The sequence below is a fragment of the Lissotriton vulgaris genome, chromosome 5 (genome assembly GCF_964263255.1).
Source record: "Lissotriton vulgaris chromosome 5, aLisVul1.2, whole genome shotgun sequence".
Classification (NCBI taxonomy): domain Eukaryota; kingdom Metazoa; phylum Chordata; class Amphibia; order Caudata; family Salamandridae; genus Lissotriton; species Lissotriton vulgaris.
The window spans coordinates 1636106741-1636125454 of NC_141693.1; the positions used below are offsets into that span (position 1 = coordinate 1636106741).

At 49.4% G+C, this 18714-nt stretch overlaps 1 protein-coding gene across 1 annotated transcript in view; it reads left to right on the forward strand.

The window, feature by feature from the left end:
- SCN4A (sodium voltage-gated channel alpha subunit 4) overlaps positions 1-18714 on the forward strand; it is a 1232571-nt gene that overhangs the window by 970415 nt on the left and 243442 nt on the right. Inside the window, exon 19 of the mRNA XM_086923780.1 lies at positions 4644-4798. Within this exon, the coding sequence (XP_086779906.1) occupies positions 4644-4798 (155 nt within the window). The remainder of the gene's footprint in view (positions 1-4643; positions 4799-18714) is intronic.

Consider the following 18714-nt stretch of genomic DNA (forward strand, 5'->3'; position numbering starts at 1 on the left):
ACCATGCCACCGCCACATCACCCCCCACTTTAGAAACCTGCACTGGCTCCCCATCAACAAGAGGATATCCTTCAAGCTCCTCATCCACGCGCACAAGGCACTCCACAAGCCCTACCCAGCCTACCTCATCAGACGACTCTTCTTCTACATCCCCAACCGCCAGCTCCGCTCCACCGACATCGCACTTGCCACCGTCCCTCGCATCTGAAGAACAACCACCAGCAGGAGATCCTTCTCCCACCTCACCGCCAATACCTGGAACACCCTCCCACTGAGCCTACGACAGACCCAAGACCTGTTGACCTTCAGGAGGCTACTCAAGACCTGGCTGTTTGAACAGTAGCGCCCCCTCCCAGCACCTTGAGACCCTCGCAGGTATGTAGTGCGCTCTACAAATGACTGATTGATTGATTGATTGATTGATTGAAGATGGAGTAATTGACGAGGACACTCTAGAGATGCCATTTGTGATTGTTGAGGTAAGAAAGAATGTGGTGCGTCTGGATTCTGGATGTGTGTGGAGCATGTCCAGGTTGGTAATGTGGAATGGTTGCAGTCCAAGAGCTACCAAAACTCACTATAGTTTGAGTCATCCTACTCTACTTGGTGGTTTGAGTGACCAGGTTCAAAACTCTAATGGTGGAATGTTCACTAGGAGATGTCCTCTGGTTCAACCAGGTGGTACGAATGACTGGAACTCTGTTGGGGAACAGTCTACTAAAAGATTGAGATTTCCTCCCATCTGGCATGGTGATTATGCCATGACATGATGATTAGTCCTTGTGGAATAATAATATTTTGGATTTGTGTATTGCAATTTCAAGGTTAGATATGTGTTATGTTTATATATACATCGTTAATGTTTTTCCCATCTTGTTGATATTATCTTATGTTACTATTTTCTTATGTTGCGTTTTTTTTATTTCTTCTTTTCATATTGTTCTTTCATTTCATGGGGGAAGATGTGTTGACGTTATATTCTTCTCTTTCATTCTGTGTCTTGACTGTTTTGCTGGGCAACCCTGGCATTCTGTTTGGAATGTGGAGTGTTTGGAGCCAGTTGGAGATTGAACTACTTGTGGACTGCTGGTCCTTTACCTTTATGCTAAATAAAGACCTGACATGAGTCCATCTTCTGTGTGGTGGACTTTTTCTTAACAGCATGCCAACCAGCACCTAGTCAAACTCACTAGTAGAGGCACGATCATATGAAAATGTAATCTATATCTTAGGGTGATCAGCATCGGAAGTGAAAGGTCCATCTTAATCTTTTAGATGAAACATGCCTAAACTGAAATCATCCAATTGCGTGGCGCAAGTGTCCTAACACAATGGGCTGATGATATACATTATTTGGAAGCATAGATAAGTAGGTGGTACCTTAATCAATGGAAATGGAAAGCCTACTAAAGAGGTTTTAGTAACATGGCAAGGCATGGTCTAAAACCAGTTTAAAGAGACAATAATATGATATTAATCTCCCAAAAATTTCTCATGCTTCTTTATTAGCTTGGCATGCACTGTCAGGTTATTATTAACTGTGATTTGAAGATGATTTTTCATAATTAACTGTTTTGTACTTAACATTACATCGTAACACGCAAACGTGTGTACTTTTCATGTTTGGATTGACCATAGTTAATGTAGGCCAGCATTTAAACAAAATAGTTTTTATAACATGTATTTTTATTCTAGGAGAAGCTGACACAACATGTACTATTTCATTGTGCCCTTGGTTTTCTGTTCTCATGTGAAATGTCTTAGCGTACGCAATCCTTGTCAAATGTGTTAATGAGCTGTTGTGATGGACCTGCAGAGTACCTCTAGGTCCAATGTATCTCAATATGTTGCAGATAACTGTGAATTTGAATGACATTTAGAGTAGCCTCATTGTGAAGTAGCTTGAGAAAATAATGAGTTTCATTATTTAATTGTGCCTTAACCTAATTCATCCATTGTATGAAAACCACGTGTAGGTGTATCAAATTTTAAAATTGTGTGATTTGAGCTAATTTAATGTAGATGACAACTCATAGGATTCTCTCTCAACTTTCTGCCCTGTCTCTTAGCAGGATCCACTTTTCCAGATGTGCTGTCAGACTCTTTCTCTGTCTTAGCAGGGTTAGGTGCCTTCTTTATAGGCAAACTGATTTTGTTTAACTTACCTTTCAAAGTTAACTTTATAAGAGCTTGTCTTTGCTTTTATGACTTTGAATTGCATTGAACTATATCAACTCTTGCATTTATGGATTGATTATTGATCAATAACTAATTTGATGATTTGAATTTGTAACTTTGCTAATCCTTTAACAAATCGTTATGCTTTGTAACTTAACCACTCTATGCCTTCCTGTGGAGCCTACAGTGCTTCACATTTGTGAAAGGTATTGAAATTTGATGTTTAGCCTCAGTCGGAGCTAAATAGTCACTAGAGAGTGCTTCATGAACTTGGTTTTGCAGTAGAATTTGCACGAATCAAAGCGCTCCATCAGAAACAACTTCAAAGTGTGAGATTGTTTTCTTGCTAATGATGTAACAAGATCTATTCTAAAGGAATATGGAACATGTACTGCTGAAAGTGAGATATTAATAAAGTGGCAGATGATTGAGGCAATTAGACGGGGTGTTGTCTCAGTACCCAAGCTGTTCCAGAGTAACTCAGAAAAATGTGGGTTTTAAAATAAGGAGAAAAGGCGCCACCTGCTCATGAGAGATATATTTCGCCTGAACAAATGAAGGGGCAGGGATAACACTCCAAACAGCAGGCACAGGAGCTGTCACTAATAGTTTAGCAGTAGAATCTTTATGATTTCTTCAATTATGAAGTTGTTTAAATTGTCACACAGCTCGTGTAGGTTGTCGCGATTGCTTGTTGATGGAAGCAGTATAAGGCAGATGAAACCATTTTGAAAGTGATTGACGGCTGGCAATCTGTAAATATGAATACATTTTCTTTACTGTATTGATGTTAATGTCCTATTTCTAGCAGCAAATACTACTTAAACACCTCTTTTGTTTTTCATGCTTTTAATGTCTGGCTTAATCCATACCTTTTTGTGCAATTGTGTTCTAGTTTTGCGAACAGTTGTACCTCTAAGGAGGTAGTCACCTCTGCCTGATTTACAAACTTTGAGCCGCTGTCCAGTTTAATTTTAGTTTAAATAGAGGCAAAATATCAGGTGACCTGGCAGCTCACAGTAAAACAGAGGCCCGCTACTGTCTAACGCAGGACCACACTTATTTATAGGCCTCCACCAGCTGCAAGTGCATTCGTCATACATTAAAGAAAGAAAACCCTAAAGTGGGGAACTGCTTCTGTGAAAAAAAAACAAAGGATCCGGGTACACACGGGGCCGTATTATGGTAATAGCGCATTTTCATTGTTTGTGCCAGGAGCACCTTTAAAAAGGTGCGCTGGGCGCAAACAGTGAAAATACGCTCTAGTACCATGAATGCGAACCCATGCTGCCCTGGGAGAAGTGCATTAAGATTCAAGATAGCCTGGCTGATGAGGATTATGAATCCGAAACCGGTCCCAGGATGCTTGTTTCCGGTCTAGGGAAGACATGGCTTAGCATTTCGGGCTGGACTGTTCCCATGAGGCACAGGGTCAGACTGATTTGCATATGGCCTTGTCTGAACTGGGTTGGTGGAGTGAGCTAAAGAATGGTGATGGATTAAACCCAGATCAGTTGACAGGGGGTAAGTGTTTAATTTGCTCAAACGCTCCGTCCATCATCCCCTTTGCTATCGCTACGTCTGTAATACAGCACGGGCACAGAGGCAAAGCAATTTCCCTCATTTGCATGGGGCACACCCCCATGCAAATGAAGGAACGCCCCTGCAGATATCGCTGGTGTTTTATGTCCGCCAGTTCTATCGGTATTACAGAAGTGGCAGAACAATCGTCTGCAGCCCTTTTTGTATTACCAAAGTTCCCCAGAGGCAAGCAAAGCGGGCGCAAATGCCTATTGCGCTCCCTGGGCACTTTATGTAATACAGCCCATGAAGTATTCTCTCTGCTCTTTGGGACAATTCTGTCATAACCTGTTTGAATCCACAATGGCAGGAAAAATAAAGTCAGAAGATCCTTCATAAAAAAAAAGGTCTTCTGACGGTTTGAAACCAGCAGCTCTAATGTGCTGGTCATGGTTTCTTATCAGCAGAATTAGCAAAGGCTCCACCATTGTAATACCAATGGTGCCGCAGTAGGAAAGACTACTAAGATTGCAGGAGGAGAACCGTTTTGAGTGGGGCTCCCCCTGTACCAAACTTTAAATTCCCCAATAGTGTTCACTATAACTTACTGTAATTTTTTTTTTTTGTGTGGTATAGGTCTTACCTGTTATTCTGGATTTTGCTACATAGTGTATTTATGGGTATATTTTAACTAAAATAAACTTAAATTAAATGAAAAACTTAATGAACACAGTGATGCCATCACATGTGAACAGGTATGTGATGTCACTTCTACCACACCTGGAACTAAGCTGGATAGACATCTCAAGCTAAAGCAAGGGCAGTAGTCGCGCTCTGTGTAGTTTGTTAGCATGGTTGTCTTACTGTTACTTAGACACACATATAAAATGTTTGAATGCTCCTATTTATTACTATAGGATGACTATTTTGTTTTCTTTCTTCAGACTGTGTTCGCAGATGCCCAATTCTTTATGTTGACATCACACAAGAGAAAGGAAAGATGTGGTGGAATCTCCGGAAAACATGCTTCACGATTGTAGAGCACAATTGGTTTGAGTCCTTTATCATCTTTATGATTCTACTCAGCAGTGGAGCATTGGTACTTAAACATTAGCCTTTTTTTATTCCTACTTGGGGTAGTATAATCAACTTGATTTATAAAAAAACAAGTGTGGCCCTTTCATTGTCACTGTATAACTACTGCATGTTACATTAGTACTTTGCATTTCATATGTAGGTATTTGTCTTTCATATGGCATGCTAACAACTTTGCATCATCAGCTTTATTCATAGACAAATGATAGACAGAGGGGGTTTGATATTGGATTGAGTGTATGGTTGCCATGATGGTTATAAGTCAGATTCTGGCTGTGAGTGGTTGGATTTGAACATAGGTATTAGATCAGGGGTTTCCAACCTTTTCTGTAATGAGTGCTTATTCTGATCAGTGAAAATTGTTGTGAGCTACTAAAGGCCAAGTAACTTGCACATTGTTATCAGGCACCACCTTGCCCAGCTTCCTTGACTTTAAACCTAATGTCCATGGAGCCCGATACTATGGTTTGAACAAAATAGTGTGACTAGGGCTACTATGATGTGGCTGCCTCGTGCATCAGTGAGTGCACGGTGTGTGGTGATGTATGAACGTGTGTGTATGAATGAATGGGATATATGTGTATGTGTGACTGGGAGCCTGTTTTGTATGTACTTGTGGCACATGACATACCTTTCATCATCTGTGGCACCGTGACCTGTGCAACACAAACACATGCAACCATTTTTATTCTAAATAGAAGAAATTCTCCCATTTAAAATAAATTACTGTATTTTTCAGTTATATATTTGGCAGCATGCCTATGAGTCACTTGGGGCAAGAGGCCTGCTTTGTCTAAATGCAACACTTTGAAATGTGAGATAATTCGTCTGAAGAGTCAACTTTATGTTTATATGCATTACATAAAATTCATTTTAATTTACTCATTTGTCAAAGTGACTTTACAAACAGCACATATTTTTCTTCCAGTGGCCTATAGACAAGGATCCATATTTATAACAAGATAGTACAACCTTTTGTTTAAGTGTAAGAAATTTAAAGTGAAGAAACATGCTTCATAAAACATTAAAACGTAGTTGGCTTAATTTAAAGTAGATAAAACATTGAGACAATGTTTCGCAGAAGCACTTTTCTTCACTCTACATTTCTCCCATTTCAAAGAAAATGACTGTATTTTCGGTAATACATATGGCACTGTGTTACAGCCACTGGGAGCAAGATGCCTGGTGTCTGTAAATACCACACTTTGAAAAGGGAGAAAATCAAAATGAAGAGTTAACTTAATCATTAAGTTACCTCTTCATTTTAATTTTCTCTCATTTAAAAGCATTCAGAGATATCATTTTGTTCTCATGCTTCAATATTGAGTTGAGAGCAATTTTTGAGTTAAATACATCAGTACTTCAGTTCTGAATCTCTGTGACTGACCTGGGTCATAAATCTGAGTAGAGCACTGCTTCTTATCAGGCTTTCTGCAGCCTGATCATTTAAAATAAATATAGCCTTTTCTTAACTTTAACAGGAAAATGCAACACCTATTTATTTCAGTTCTTAGTTAAAAATGAAGGCTGGGAGCTACTCTGAAGGTTCCTGCAAACTACAGATTTCTCGTGATCAACTGGTTGGAGACTCCTGTAATACATATATGGTGGAAACGCTAACTTTCCCTGAGGAGCAACTATTTTGAGTATTGCAACTAGCAAAAAAGTGTTGCTTGTGCTGCAATATTCGTTGCTTGTTATTTTTAACTTGTTGGCAAACATTGTTATTTAGGCATTTGCCTATATGAGTGATCCACAGGTACTTTAGTATATCTGAGAACAGAAAGTCCATCCAAGGTATCAGTGAAGCTTAAAAAGTTTGTGATCTCAGCATCTTGGGGTAGATTTAGTCATGTAAATGCTTTTTAATGCTGCCACAGTCTTTCATTTTTTTAATAGTGTTTATTGATTTTCAATTTAGCTTACACAGCACCAAAGGCAATGGGAGTTACATATATTATTTTACGACATCATACTGCAACGTAACAACTGCTGCGTTTGACACAATCATAAGACTCGTAGCGATGCCGCTGCGGTCTTCTATAGTTCCATATAACACTTTATCATTTTTTTTTAGTTTAATAAGCTTTTTTGAATTAATAACGTTCGCAAAACATCAGCCATGAACTTAAGAAATTAAGTATAAAATTAACAAAGTGGTAATGATAGGCCATAAAACAGATCAGAAAGCTATTTTCATTTAAAAATATCATAGGTGGGGGCGTGGCTAAGCCGGCTGCAAGATGGCCGCACTCTGAGTGTGCTCTGCCAGCCAAGCCGAAAATCTGTTACAATCTGGCGGACGAGGGGCGCTTTCACCCCTCTTCATTACAGTGCAGGTTTGCCTGCACCTTAGAGAGCTCAACAGTGGCGTCCGTGTGACCGGACGACGCACAGTGGCGGAGTGACCAATGCCGGCGGTCGTGAGGATGAAGCTTAAATATGGCGGTCTCTGTATTATAGGCAAGCCTGTGATCAACTGGCCCTGCCGCGTGTACACTGGTGCAGGACATTTGCAGATACAGCGGCTGCGGTGCATCGGTGCGGGGTCCCCAGGGGACTGCGGGCCATAACGAGTGGAGCGATCTTGCTCAGTGGGGGAAGCTTCGGGCGGGTTGGAGGTGGAGGCGCCGTGCTGTGGGTGCTTGTCAGGCACGACTCAGATGTGTGGAGGGAGCTCTCCCTCTGAGTGTTTGCGTATCTGCGGACCCTGCGACGGGGGTGCTGCACCTCCCTGGGTTCCCTGCTCACGGCCCCCCCCCCCCCCTGTGAAGTGCGGCACACGTCTGGGGCCTAACTTACATCTCTGCTCTCCCCCGGCCCCCTGGGCTTGCAAAGGGACATTGCTGCAGCCTGGGCTGTTATCATTACGCTGTATACTGTCGCAATCCCCTCTACATGGTTTGTGGGCCCTGGGGACTGTTCTGATGCCTACAGTGCCGGTCCTTCTGCATTGCACCCCCTGTTGAGCCCGCTCTGCAAACTGTGTGGCAGCCTTGCAGGCCTGGGCCTTTCTTAATCCCTTGCTCCTAGCGCCGGAGACTGTTGCACCTTCCACCTTATGAGGCAGTGCCCTCCAGCCTTTCCTCACCACTGGAGGACGCATCTGTTTGCTAAATCCTGGAGCGATGGGAGCCTTTAGGTGGACCCTATCTCAGCTAGCCTGTGAGGCAACACTTTCTCTTTTTCGCCTCATCTCTCAGCCTCCATCCCCACCTGGTTATCCTATCCGGCACCCTGCTTGCGACTGCCACTACATCTCTGCTTCCTGCGGCCCATGGGGGCCCGGCTCCTCATTACCTCCTGCACTGCTCTGCACGGCTGCACAGAGTTCTGGTCTGACACTGTCTTTCTGTGCTGATCCTGCCTTGCTGGCCTGTGTCTCCTGACTTGTGTCCTCCTGTACCTGCCTCCTTTACAGGGTGTGTGCCTGCGGTCCTGCTCCCTTACGCTGGCGCCTGCCCCTCTTTACGCTGCCTCTCCACCTTCAGTTCCTCAGAAGTCCCGGTGGCGCATTGTGTGGGGGCTGCCATGCGGCCATGAGAAAGGCAGATCCCAAGTAACCCAAATTGGGCTTTGATCAAAGCAGGCACACGCTCCAGGATGGGGCAACCATGGACACGGGTGAGAACGCCATTCAGACTGAGGTTGACCCAACTTGCAAGGACGACCTCAAAGCCATTATGTTGGACGTGAAAGCCACTGTAACAGGCATTGCCACACAGCTTGACCACCTGTCTGCCTGCCTGGATGCAGTCAATGCCCGGGTTGACTCGCATGAAGCACAGCTGACCCATGTGGAAGCAAGCAAGAGTTTCCGATGTTGAAGACGCCACAGCCGTGATCATCATAAACTACTCCAAATGGACAAAGTCCTAGAGTTGATATAAAACAAAAACGAGGATTTGGAGGCGCGCTCCCGTAGGAGAACCTCTGTATCACTGTTGTGCCCGAATCATTCAACATCTCCAAAATGGAAGACTTTGTTGGGCAACTTCTCCGGGATCTCCTTAGTGATGTAATTTCCCCTGTTTTCATCGTTGAGCGTGCCCATCGCTCTCTGGGTCCTCGGCCCGCTCCAGCCTTCCTGCTCGTCCAATAATCGCCAAATTGCTAAATTTCAGGGACCACGATGCAGTTCTGCGTGCGGCCAGGGAAAAGGGTGGAATTCGTCACCAGGGAGACTCTCTCGCCTTTTACCCTGACTACACAATGGCGGTGCAGGCCGCCCGCCAAAAGTTCCTCCCGGCAAAGAGTCTGCTCCAGCAACATGACGTCTCCTACTCCCTGGCCTACACGACTAAGCTGCCAACAAGATACCCAAGTTCATGTCTTCACAGAGCCCAAGGCGGCACTGGCCTTTGCGAAAAAACTCGATAAGTCGCAGCGATCTAGTCCATCCAATTCCCAGGCGCCCGTCGATGGCAATCTGAGCGACAATGATTGACTATTGCCTCCACTACTGGACTTTTGTTTTTTGTATTCTTTGACTTGATGTTATTTGCCCCCATAGTTTCTCACCTGCTCCTGCAGCCGCACTTGATCCTTATCTCCATCTGTTGATCTCACCTTTGCTTATCATTGGGCTCTGGGTTTTTTTCTGGGATAGGGGTGCTGTCTGGCGTGGTGCTACCTGCCTTGGTTAATTCATGTCCTGCTTAATGCAGCCACCCTTGCTCCTTCTCTCCAATGCGGCTCCTTCACTCACTGGCCTTTGCTCCCTGGGGCCCCTTTGGGTTGGTTTGGTGGATCACTCATCACTTCTGCAGTGGTGGCCTCTCTCCTTGCCTCTTCCCTCACGCTCTCTCTGCAGGCTCTCTCCTTGGGCTACCTGACACTTCACTAGCCTCCCTGTCAGGCGCTCCTGCTTTGCAGGCACCCAGCTGCTCTTCTAAGTTTTGCTTTCGATGTCCGCTAAGACTCATGGCGTGGCCACCCTGTCCATGCAGCAGGGGTGTACGCTGGGCGGAAACATGCCTCCCCGGGATAATTCCCTTCCTTGGTTCTGATCTTCCCCTTCCCAGTTGGGTTTTCCTTGGGTGGGTGGGGATGGGTTCTCAACCTGATTGGGGGGTTGGTGTGGGTGGTGGGGGGTCTATGGGCATGTTGCCTCCCTTCCCAGGCCTGTTGATTGTTTTGTTTCTTGACATATTGTATGACATGTCATTTGCCACATCAACTTCTGCACTGCACATCCCTTCCCAATCTCATCTGGCTTCCACTTCGCATCTGTCCTCATCCGTCACTCACTTTCATGGCGCAGCGATATGACGGATACAACACTCTGGACCAGTACTGTCCATGGTCTTAACCACCATCGAAAGGCCCGCCTAGTACATGCCCACCTCATCCACCACAAAGTTGACATCTGTTTCCTTCAGGAGACCCACCGGGTACCCACCTCGTCCTCCTTCCAGGCTTCTCTCTAGGCACTGGGGTGAAATTCACTCCCCTTCTACTCCTGCTACTCCCGCAGGGTCTCCATCCTGATGCGCAGAGGGATTCCCTGGGACACATCTCAGGTCATTACTGATCCTGGCGGGCGCTTTGTAATTTTGCTTGGCCCTCTCCAGGCCCGACCCCTTATTCTTGCAGTGATATACGGTCCCAATTCTAATGACGCTGATTTCTTTGCACAAGTGTGGCAACACATCTTCTCCCGCGCTGCTTTGGGGGGGGCAATTTTAACATTACGCCTTCAGCCACCTTAGATCGCTCTGGGCCCCACTCTCTACACCCACGCGCAACATCCCTTATGCACTCCATAATAACCGACAATTCACTGCTTGATGCATGGTGACACACTCACCCCGAAGTGCGAGGAGGTACGTGCGTGACGGGCTCACAGGGCTGCAGGTCCCGCCTGGACCTCTGGATCACCACCCAGGACGGCTTTACGTAGGTCACTTCCGTAGAGCACATGGCACGTACCCTTTCTGACCACGCTCTAGTTCACCTCAGTCTGCTCCCTCCGCTCTCCCCGCTGCGCATTTTTGCCTGGCGGCTGCCCCCAATGCGCTTCGGGATTCGGTGTTCTGCGACGAGATCCAAACCGCTATTGCAAACTATTTTGACCTTAATGCCAGTTCCGTTGATTCACTATCCATACTTTGGGAAAGTTTTAAGGTGGTGATAAGGAGCGAATGTATCTCTAAGCAGGCTGTAGTACTGGGCTCTATCCACGGTGCTCTTGAACTGTTGGAGGGGGAAATCAAGACTCTTGACTCTTTGTACTCTCTTGGCCCCAGCCCCGACCTCCTTGTGCGACTCAGGGGAAAACTCTATGAATTTATTGATGAGGCCACCAGGGATCTCTCTTTTCTGGGCAGGGAGGCCAGGGCACGTCGCTTTGGCGAGTGAGATCACCCAGGCAAGACTCTAGCCAATCTCCTTAGACAGCCTCATGCTACCTCTTACGTTACAGTGCTCCAGGACGGCGGTCCGGACAGAACAACCTCTCCTGAGGAGGTGGTGGCCGGATTCACTGCCTTCTACTCTTAATTCTACACCGCTGGAATTGCTCCCTCGTGCAACATTATTGACCAATACTTCGATACTCCTGAGCTCCACTGGCTGGGCAACAGCGACCGTGAGTACCTTGATGAACCCCTGGTGGCTATCAATAGTCTGCCTGGCGACAAGGCTCCGGGCTCTGACGGCTTACCTGCATCCTTTTATAAAGCCTTTGTGCCCGTACTAGTCCCGCATCTCGCTGCAATGTATAATGACTCCTTTGAATGCAGTCATTTCCCTCCTTCGCTCCGTGAGTCCTTGCTGATGCTCCTCTTGAAGCCGGAGAAGTCCGATAATAAGATCTTCGCCAAGTTGTTAGCCTCACGCCTTCTCCCGCTCATGCCTCTGATAGCTCGCCCAGACCAGTCTGGCTTCATCCCTGGCCGTACCACTTCGCATAATCTTAGAACTATTTTTGCCGTCCTCCATAAAATCAACCCTGCACTCCCGGCAGTGGCGGTCATCTTGGACGCCACCAAAGCTTTTGATACTCTTGAGTGGCCCCTCCTCTTCTACCTCCTCCCGCTCTGGCTTTAGTACAATCTTTCTGCACAAAGTCCAACTTCTTTACACTCTTCCCATAGCCCGCCTTCGGGTCAACGGTCAGAACACGGAGCCCATCCCCATAGCTATGGGCACGTGTCAGAGTTGCCCACTCCCACCCGAAGAGCATCTTCGCTGCAGCTATGGAGCCCGTCGCTGCCAGGCTTCGGGCAGCACCACACCCATAGGGGTCTCGGCTTAGCGTCTTGAGCCTTTGTCGTCTCCATGTACGTGGATGACATCACACTCTATGTCCACAATCCACAAAAAAATCTCGACCCCATGGTCCGAGAGGTGGTGCGCTTCGGGGGTTTACCTGACATTCAAGTAAACTAGGATAAGTGTCTGGGCGCACTCCACAGGATCCAGTTGTAGCATGTATGTTCCACCTCCAGACCTCACCAACACACTGACATATATAAATACACAGGGTGTTCGAGTGATCGGGCGAGGGAAGGAAAGGAAGGAAACAGTGGGGAAAGGGAGGCTGTAAAAGAGGAACACACCAGGTTATAACATACACAGATATATGCTACTCTCATTGCATTCTCGCTATTGCCTTATCATTCACCTGAATCAGGCTCTTAATGTTTCCTGCTTCTGCAAAGAATTGCACCAGAACTCATAGACTCCTCCTTCCCTATACAACACAAGAAAACACAATGATTACTTTCTCTTGTATGAGTATTCTAGGGTATATGTTGTGTGTATGTATCCTATAACGCACCCTCTGTTGTTGTTATATCCAAACATAAATAAGGGATCTCTCTTTAGCCACTGTGTCAATCAAGTCTTGACATAGTTTCCTCCAAACATAAAGTAAGCACCTTGCAAACAATTCTCCTTTATCCTTCCCAATAATATTACAAAGTCATCTGTTGCAAATGGATTCCTTCATCAAATGAGTTCAATCAGATATCCCTAGATGCTTGGACTAAAAACGGAAAGACGTAGTGCACTATACCTCTGTCTTCCGCTTTGGCCAATTATCCACAAGTCACATTCTCCAGACTCCAAACACGGTAAAGCGTAGTTCAAGGTAACTACAACTTTCCGCTTTGGCACTTATAATCCAGGCTCCAAATACTTTGTCTTCACACTGCATTCCGCTCTCACTCGGCACAAATATTCACCCGTATATTATTGGATAGCAAGCGCGGCAAGCCTCACGGTCACCACCTTACGGTCTACCACACAGGAGCGAACCTCGAGGGAATCCAACCAGGCAATAGTAACTTAGGACAGGACACCCCCGCGCCGCACGGCCACCAGCTGTTGCGTGTTGCAACTCGCCCCGCTGCTGCCGCAGCCTCGCTGAGCCTGCCTCGCCCCCCGCCGTATTTGCGTGTTCTGTTGTTTAAATTCTGTATCCTTGTTGTTTTCCCTGCATCCTGGTAATCAATTTATTTGTTCCCATTTGCTGTTAGTGAATATTTGTTTCTTTATTGCCTGTGCTGTCTCTCTGCCCCCTGTGCCTGCCCGCCCCACTCCCCGCCGCCGTGCTTGCGGCCACGCCCCCTTTTCCTTCTGTGCCCTCCCTGCTCCCGCCTCCCAGCTGCTCCTCCCTCCCTCCCACTTCGCCATAAATGGCGACCACGTGGACGCGCAGCGGTCACGCGCAGCGGGCGCGCCGATTGTGCACCGAAGGCGTGCCAAAGGTAAGCCCGTCTGTGCCCGTCCGCGCCTGGACCGCGCCCAGCACCAGGACACCTGGCCCCCACCGAAGCAAGACGACCCGACAGACCTACGACGCCGCGGCCCTCAACGCACTCAATGCCAGCTGGAACCACGCCTGCTGCCGGGCCGCCCCGAAACGCTTCCACGGACCCTTCACCTGCACAACCTGCAAGTTCACCTGCCTCCGAACATGCACCGCGCCCGCCAAGCCAAAGCCCAGCAGCGACCTCAAGTGCATCCTGCTCAACACCCGCTCCGTCCACAGACACGCCGTCGAACTCTGGAACCTGCTCGACACAACATCTCCAGACATCGCCTTCCTCACTGAAACCTGAATGAACGCCTCCTCAGCCCCCGGCATCGCCATCGCCATCCTGGATGGATACAAGATCATCAGGAGGGACCGCATCAACCAAACCGGAGGAGGAATCGCCATCGTCCACAAAAACACCATCCGCATCACGACCGACGCCGACGACACCTACAGCGCCGCCGAACACCTCCACTTCCAGATTCACACCGACCCAAAGACGACCCTCAGAGGCACCCTCATCTACAGACCCCCGGGACCACGCACACAATTCAGCGAAGACATCACGGACTTCATCAGCCCACACGCCCTCCCCTCCACCGACTACATCCTCCTAGGGGACCTCAACTTCCACCTAGAGAACACCAAGGACCGCAACACCACCACCCTGCTGGACAACTTCGCCAACCTCGGACTCAAGCAACTGGTCAACACCCCCACCCACTATGCCGGCCACACGCTATACCCCGTCTTCTCATCCAGCAAGCACATCGCCTTCAGCCACTCCACCGGACTTCACTGGACCGACCACAGCTGCGTCCACTTCAGCTTCAAGAAAACCACGACCCACCACCACCCGCAACAGGTTCCTCACTGAAGCTGGAGCAAGATCACCGCCAACCAGCTCACCGCCTCCCTCAGCCAGAACCCACCTGCCAGCACACCGGACCCCAACGAAGCAGCCCGCAACTTCACGCAGTGGCTGACCGCCTGCGCCGACGACCTCGCACCACTGAAGAACCCTCCAGGCAAACCCAGAAGCAAGAAGGCCCCCTGGTTCACCGACGAACTCAAGGACTCCAAGAAGACCTGCCGCACCCTCGAGTAAGCCTGGCTCCTCGACCGGTCCACTGACAACATGACCGCCCTCAAACACGCGACCCGCAAGCACCACCAGCTCATCCGCACCACCAAGAAGAAATCACTGAAGGATCGACTGGACAACAACGCCCACGACAGCAAGGAACTCTTCAGCATCGTCAAGGAGTTCTCCAACCCCAGGACCGGCAACAACGACATCACCCCTTCACAAGATCTCTGCGACTCCCTCGCCTCGTTCTTCCACCGCAAGATTGCCGACATCCACAACAGCTTCGGCACACCATCCTCGCACCCAACCGTCGAACCAACGCACCCCACCGCCACCCCCCGCACCTGGACCGCAGTGACCACCGAAGACACAGCCCGCACGATGAACACCGTCCACTCCGGATCTCCGACTGACCCCTGCCCCCACCACGTCTTCAACAAGGCCCACTCCACCATCGCACCCCAACTCCGAGATGTCATCAACACCTCCTTCGACACCGCCAACTTCCCGGAGAGCTGTAAGCATGCCGAGCTCAGCGCCCTACTGAAGAAACCAACAGCGGACCCCACCGAACTCAGGAACTTCCGCCCCATCTCGCTCCTCCCTTTTCCTGCCAAAGTCATCGAAAAGATCGCCAACAGACAGCTTGCCGCCTTCCTTGAGACAAATGGATCCCTCGACTCCTCGCAGTCCATTTTCAGAGCCAACCACAGCACCGAGACCGCCCTCATCGCAGCCACCGACGACATCCGAGCCCTTCTCGACAACGGGGAAACAGCTGCACTCATCCGCCTGGACCTCTCCGCCGCGTTCGACACTGTCTGCCACCGCACCCTAGTCCAACGCCTAAGCAACACCGGGATCCAAGAGAAGGCATTGAAGTGGATCATCTTGTTCCTCGCTGCAAGAACACAGAGAGTCCGCCTCCCCCCGTTTCGTTCCGAGGCCACCGAAGTCATCTGCGGCGTCCCGCAAGGATCATCACTCAGCCCCACCCTCTTCAACGTCTACATGAGACCTCTTGCAGCCATCGCACGCCAACACAACCTCAACATCATCTCCTATGCCGACGACACCCAGCTGATCCTCTCCCTCACCAGAGACCCCGACACCGCCAGAACCAGCCTCCACGAAGGGATGAAAGACGTCGTCGAGTGGATGAAGAACAGCCGCTTGAAACTGAACTCAGACAAGACGGAAGTCCTCATCCTTGGGCCATCACCCACTGCCTGGAACGACTCCTGGTGGCCCCGAGCCCTGGGCACCGCCCCCAAGCCGACAGACCACGCGTGCAACCTGGGATTCATTATGACTCCTCCCTCTCGATGACCAGACAAGTCAACGCCGTCTCCTCTTCATGCTTTCACACCCTCTGCATGTTTCGATGGATCCCGATCGAAACCGGGAAAACGGTCACCCAGGCCCTCGTCACCAGCCGGCTGGACTACGGAAACACCCTCTACGCCGGAACGACAGCCAAGCTACAGAAAAGACTACAACGCATCCAGAATGCCTCCGCCCGACTCATCCTGGACATCCCTCGACGTAGCCAGATCTCGGGCCACCTGAGGAACCTGCACTGGCTCCCTGTCAACAAGAGAATCACGTTCAGGCTCCTCACCCACGCACACAAGTCTCTCCACAACCTGGGCCCCAAGTACCTCAACGACTGCCTGCCCTTCCACACGCCCACCTGCCAGCTACGATCTGCTAGCCTCGCCCTCGCCGCCGTACCACGCATCCTAAGAGCCACCGCCGGAAGCAGATCCTTCTCCTACCTGGCGGCCAAGACATGGAACTCCCTCCCCATCCACCTTCGGCTGACCCAGGACCACCTCGCCTTCAGGAGACAACTCAAGACCTGGCTGTTCGAGCAGTAGCGGTCCCCTTCCCCCAAGCGCCTTAAGACCCTTCCGGGTGGAAAGGGGCAACCATTCGGTCCCCCCGAACGTATGGCGGAGTACCACGATCCCCCCGGGAAGCCATCTTGGGCGGGAGACGAGTCTCGGCTGGTATGCCCGAAGCGGCGTAGCCGGGGCGCGCTTTTTCCCGCCCTGGAGTGGGCTGGCCTAGACACTGACGCGGCCGGCCACGCCCTTTGGGGCAGGCAGGGGCGGGTTTACGCCCGCCCTGAAGACGGATAAAAGGAGCAACAAGCCAAGAAAGCATCCTCTTGTTCCTGTGCTCTGAAGCTGCACCTCCTCGCTGCACGTGAGCTCGAGACGGAACGAAGAGCCAATTTTGAACGTGGTAATCTTTCTTTTTGTCTTACAGATACTCTGTCTGAGAATGCCTAAGAAAGTTGGAAAGCGAGTTACTACCGACCAGATGCTCCGTATGCTCATGAAGGAGGTAACCGACCTAAAGAAGAAGGTGGCGGTTAGAGACGGGGAAGGGGGGCCGAAACGACCATCGGCAGGAGCCGCTCCAGGAGGGAAGGGCAAGAGGCCCAGACGGGGGGCAGCGGGGGGAGACACCCCGGTTCCCGATACCCCACTCGAAGGGCCAACTCCGGTGCCGACAGAGGGGAACCCGATTCCCGTGGTGGTCACCCCCGTGTCCGGGGAGGATATGCCGCCCGAGTTGGCAGCACAATTGGCAGCGTGGTTGGGGAAAAATGGCGAGGGCGCCACGGCTGACGACGCACGGGTGTTGATGAAGCAACTGCGTGAAAATAGGGAGGCGGTGAAGGCACCATCGCCAGTTATCACGCCGTCTCCGGCGGGTGAAAAATCGACAGGAGCAGGTCCAGCGGCAGACGCAGCTTCCGGTTCAGGTAAGCGGCCATTGCCGATTGCGAGGGATGAGTCTGCACCCTCACGAAGGGAAAAATTGGGTCAGCATGTACCTCTGGCTATTAAGGAAAAGATGTGGGCAGATGAGTATGTAAACATGTTCTCGTTGCTTACAGATCATTATGAGATGGAGCATGTTAAGAGCCAAAAGGAGCTCATGCATCCGAGTGTTTGGCGCGCAAAGATGGCCGCCTTTAAGGTTGACGAAAATATTGGCAATTGGGGCAGGGCATGGGGAATTTTTACCGCCATCATGGGTGAACGTAGGCCCGAGTTGTTGTCCGAATTGCCTATTTATCAGTCACGAATCATGGAATATTCTGTATCATATGGGGGCAATCAGTGGTTCTGTTACGATAATATTTTTAGAAAAGCGAAAGAACACGACAAGAACTTGACTTGGGATTGTTACGATTCTGTTTCGTGGTCGAAAATGGAGAGTACTGGTATGTTGAAGTTACCATTGGTAGGGAGTAGCGGGGGTGAATCCTCCCGCCAATATGCTGGGACACCCTTTCGATCGAGTACAGTTAATGACTACCACTCGAAGCCGAACGGCAACGCAGGTAAAAGGGGGATTTGTTGGAACTTTAACAGGGGTAAATGTACGAGGCCCCAGGGGTCATGCAAGTTTAGACATGAGTGTGGAGGGTGTGGGCAGCCATCCCATCCTGAGTCCATGTGCAGAGCCAAAACGGGTGATAACGGTGGTAGGGGAGGCGCCAAACAGGTCTGAAATAGTCCGAGGGGCGCCTTTACCTACTCCGATTGATACCATGGCAATGATTCCTTGGCTCAGCGAGTACCCGGATCATGTTTCCGCTGGGGTGTTGCGGAACGGGTTTTCATATGGTTTCCGCATCCCAGTGGGGGATTTTCAGGGTGTAGCAAAATGTAAAAATCAACTGTCGGTCTTGCAACATACGACCGTAGTACAGGGGAAGATTGGGAAGGAGGTTACTCGAGGTCGAGTCGCCGGTCCATTTGATGAGCCACCATGTGCTAACTTTGTTTGTTCCCCTTTAGGGGTGGTCCCTAAGAAGGACCCGGGTGAGTTCCGACTGATACATAATTTATCAGCCCCACGTGGTCTTTCCGTGAATGATGCGATAGACCCGGAAGTGTGTTCGGTGCGGTACGCATCTTTCGATGAGGCCGTCGCCATGTTGAATCGCCTAGGGCCCGGTGCGCTGATGGCAAAATCAGATATTGAGTCAGCGTTCCGGTTGCTCCCGGTACACCCAGACGATCAGCGTCTCCTTGGTTTCATG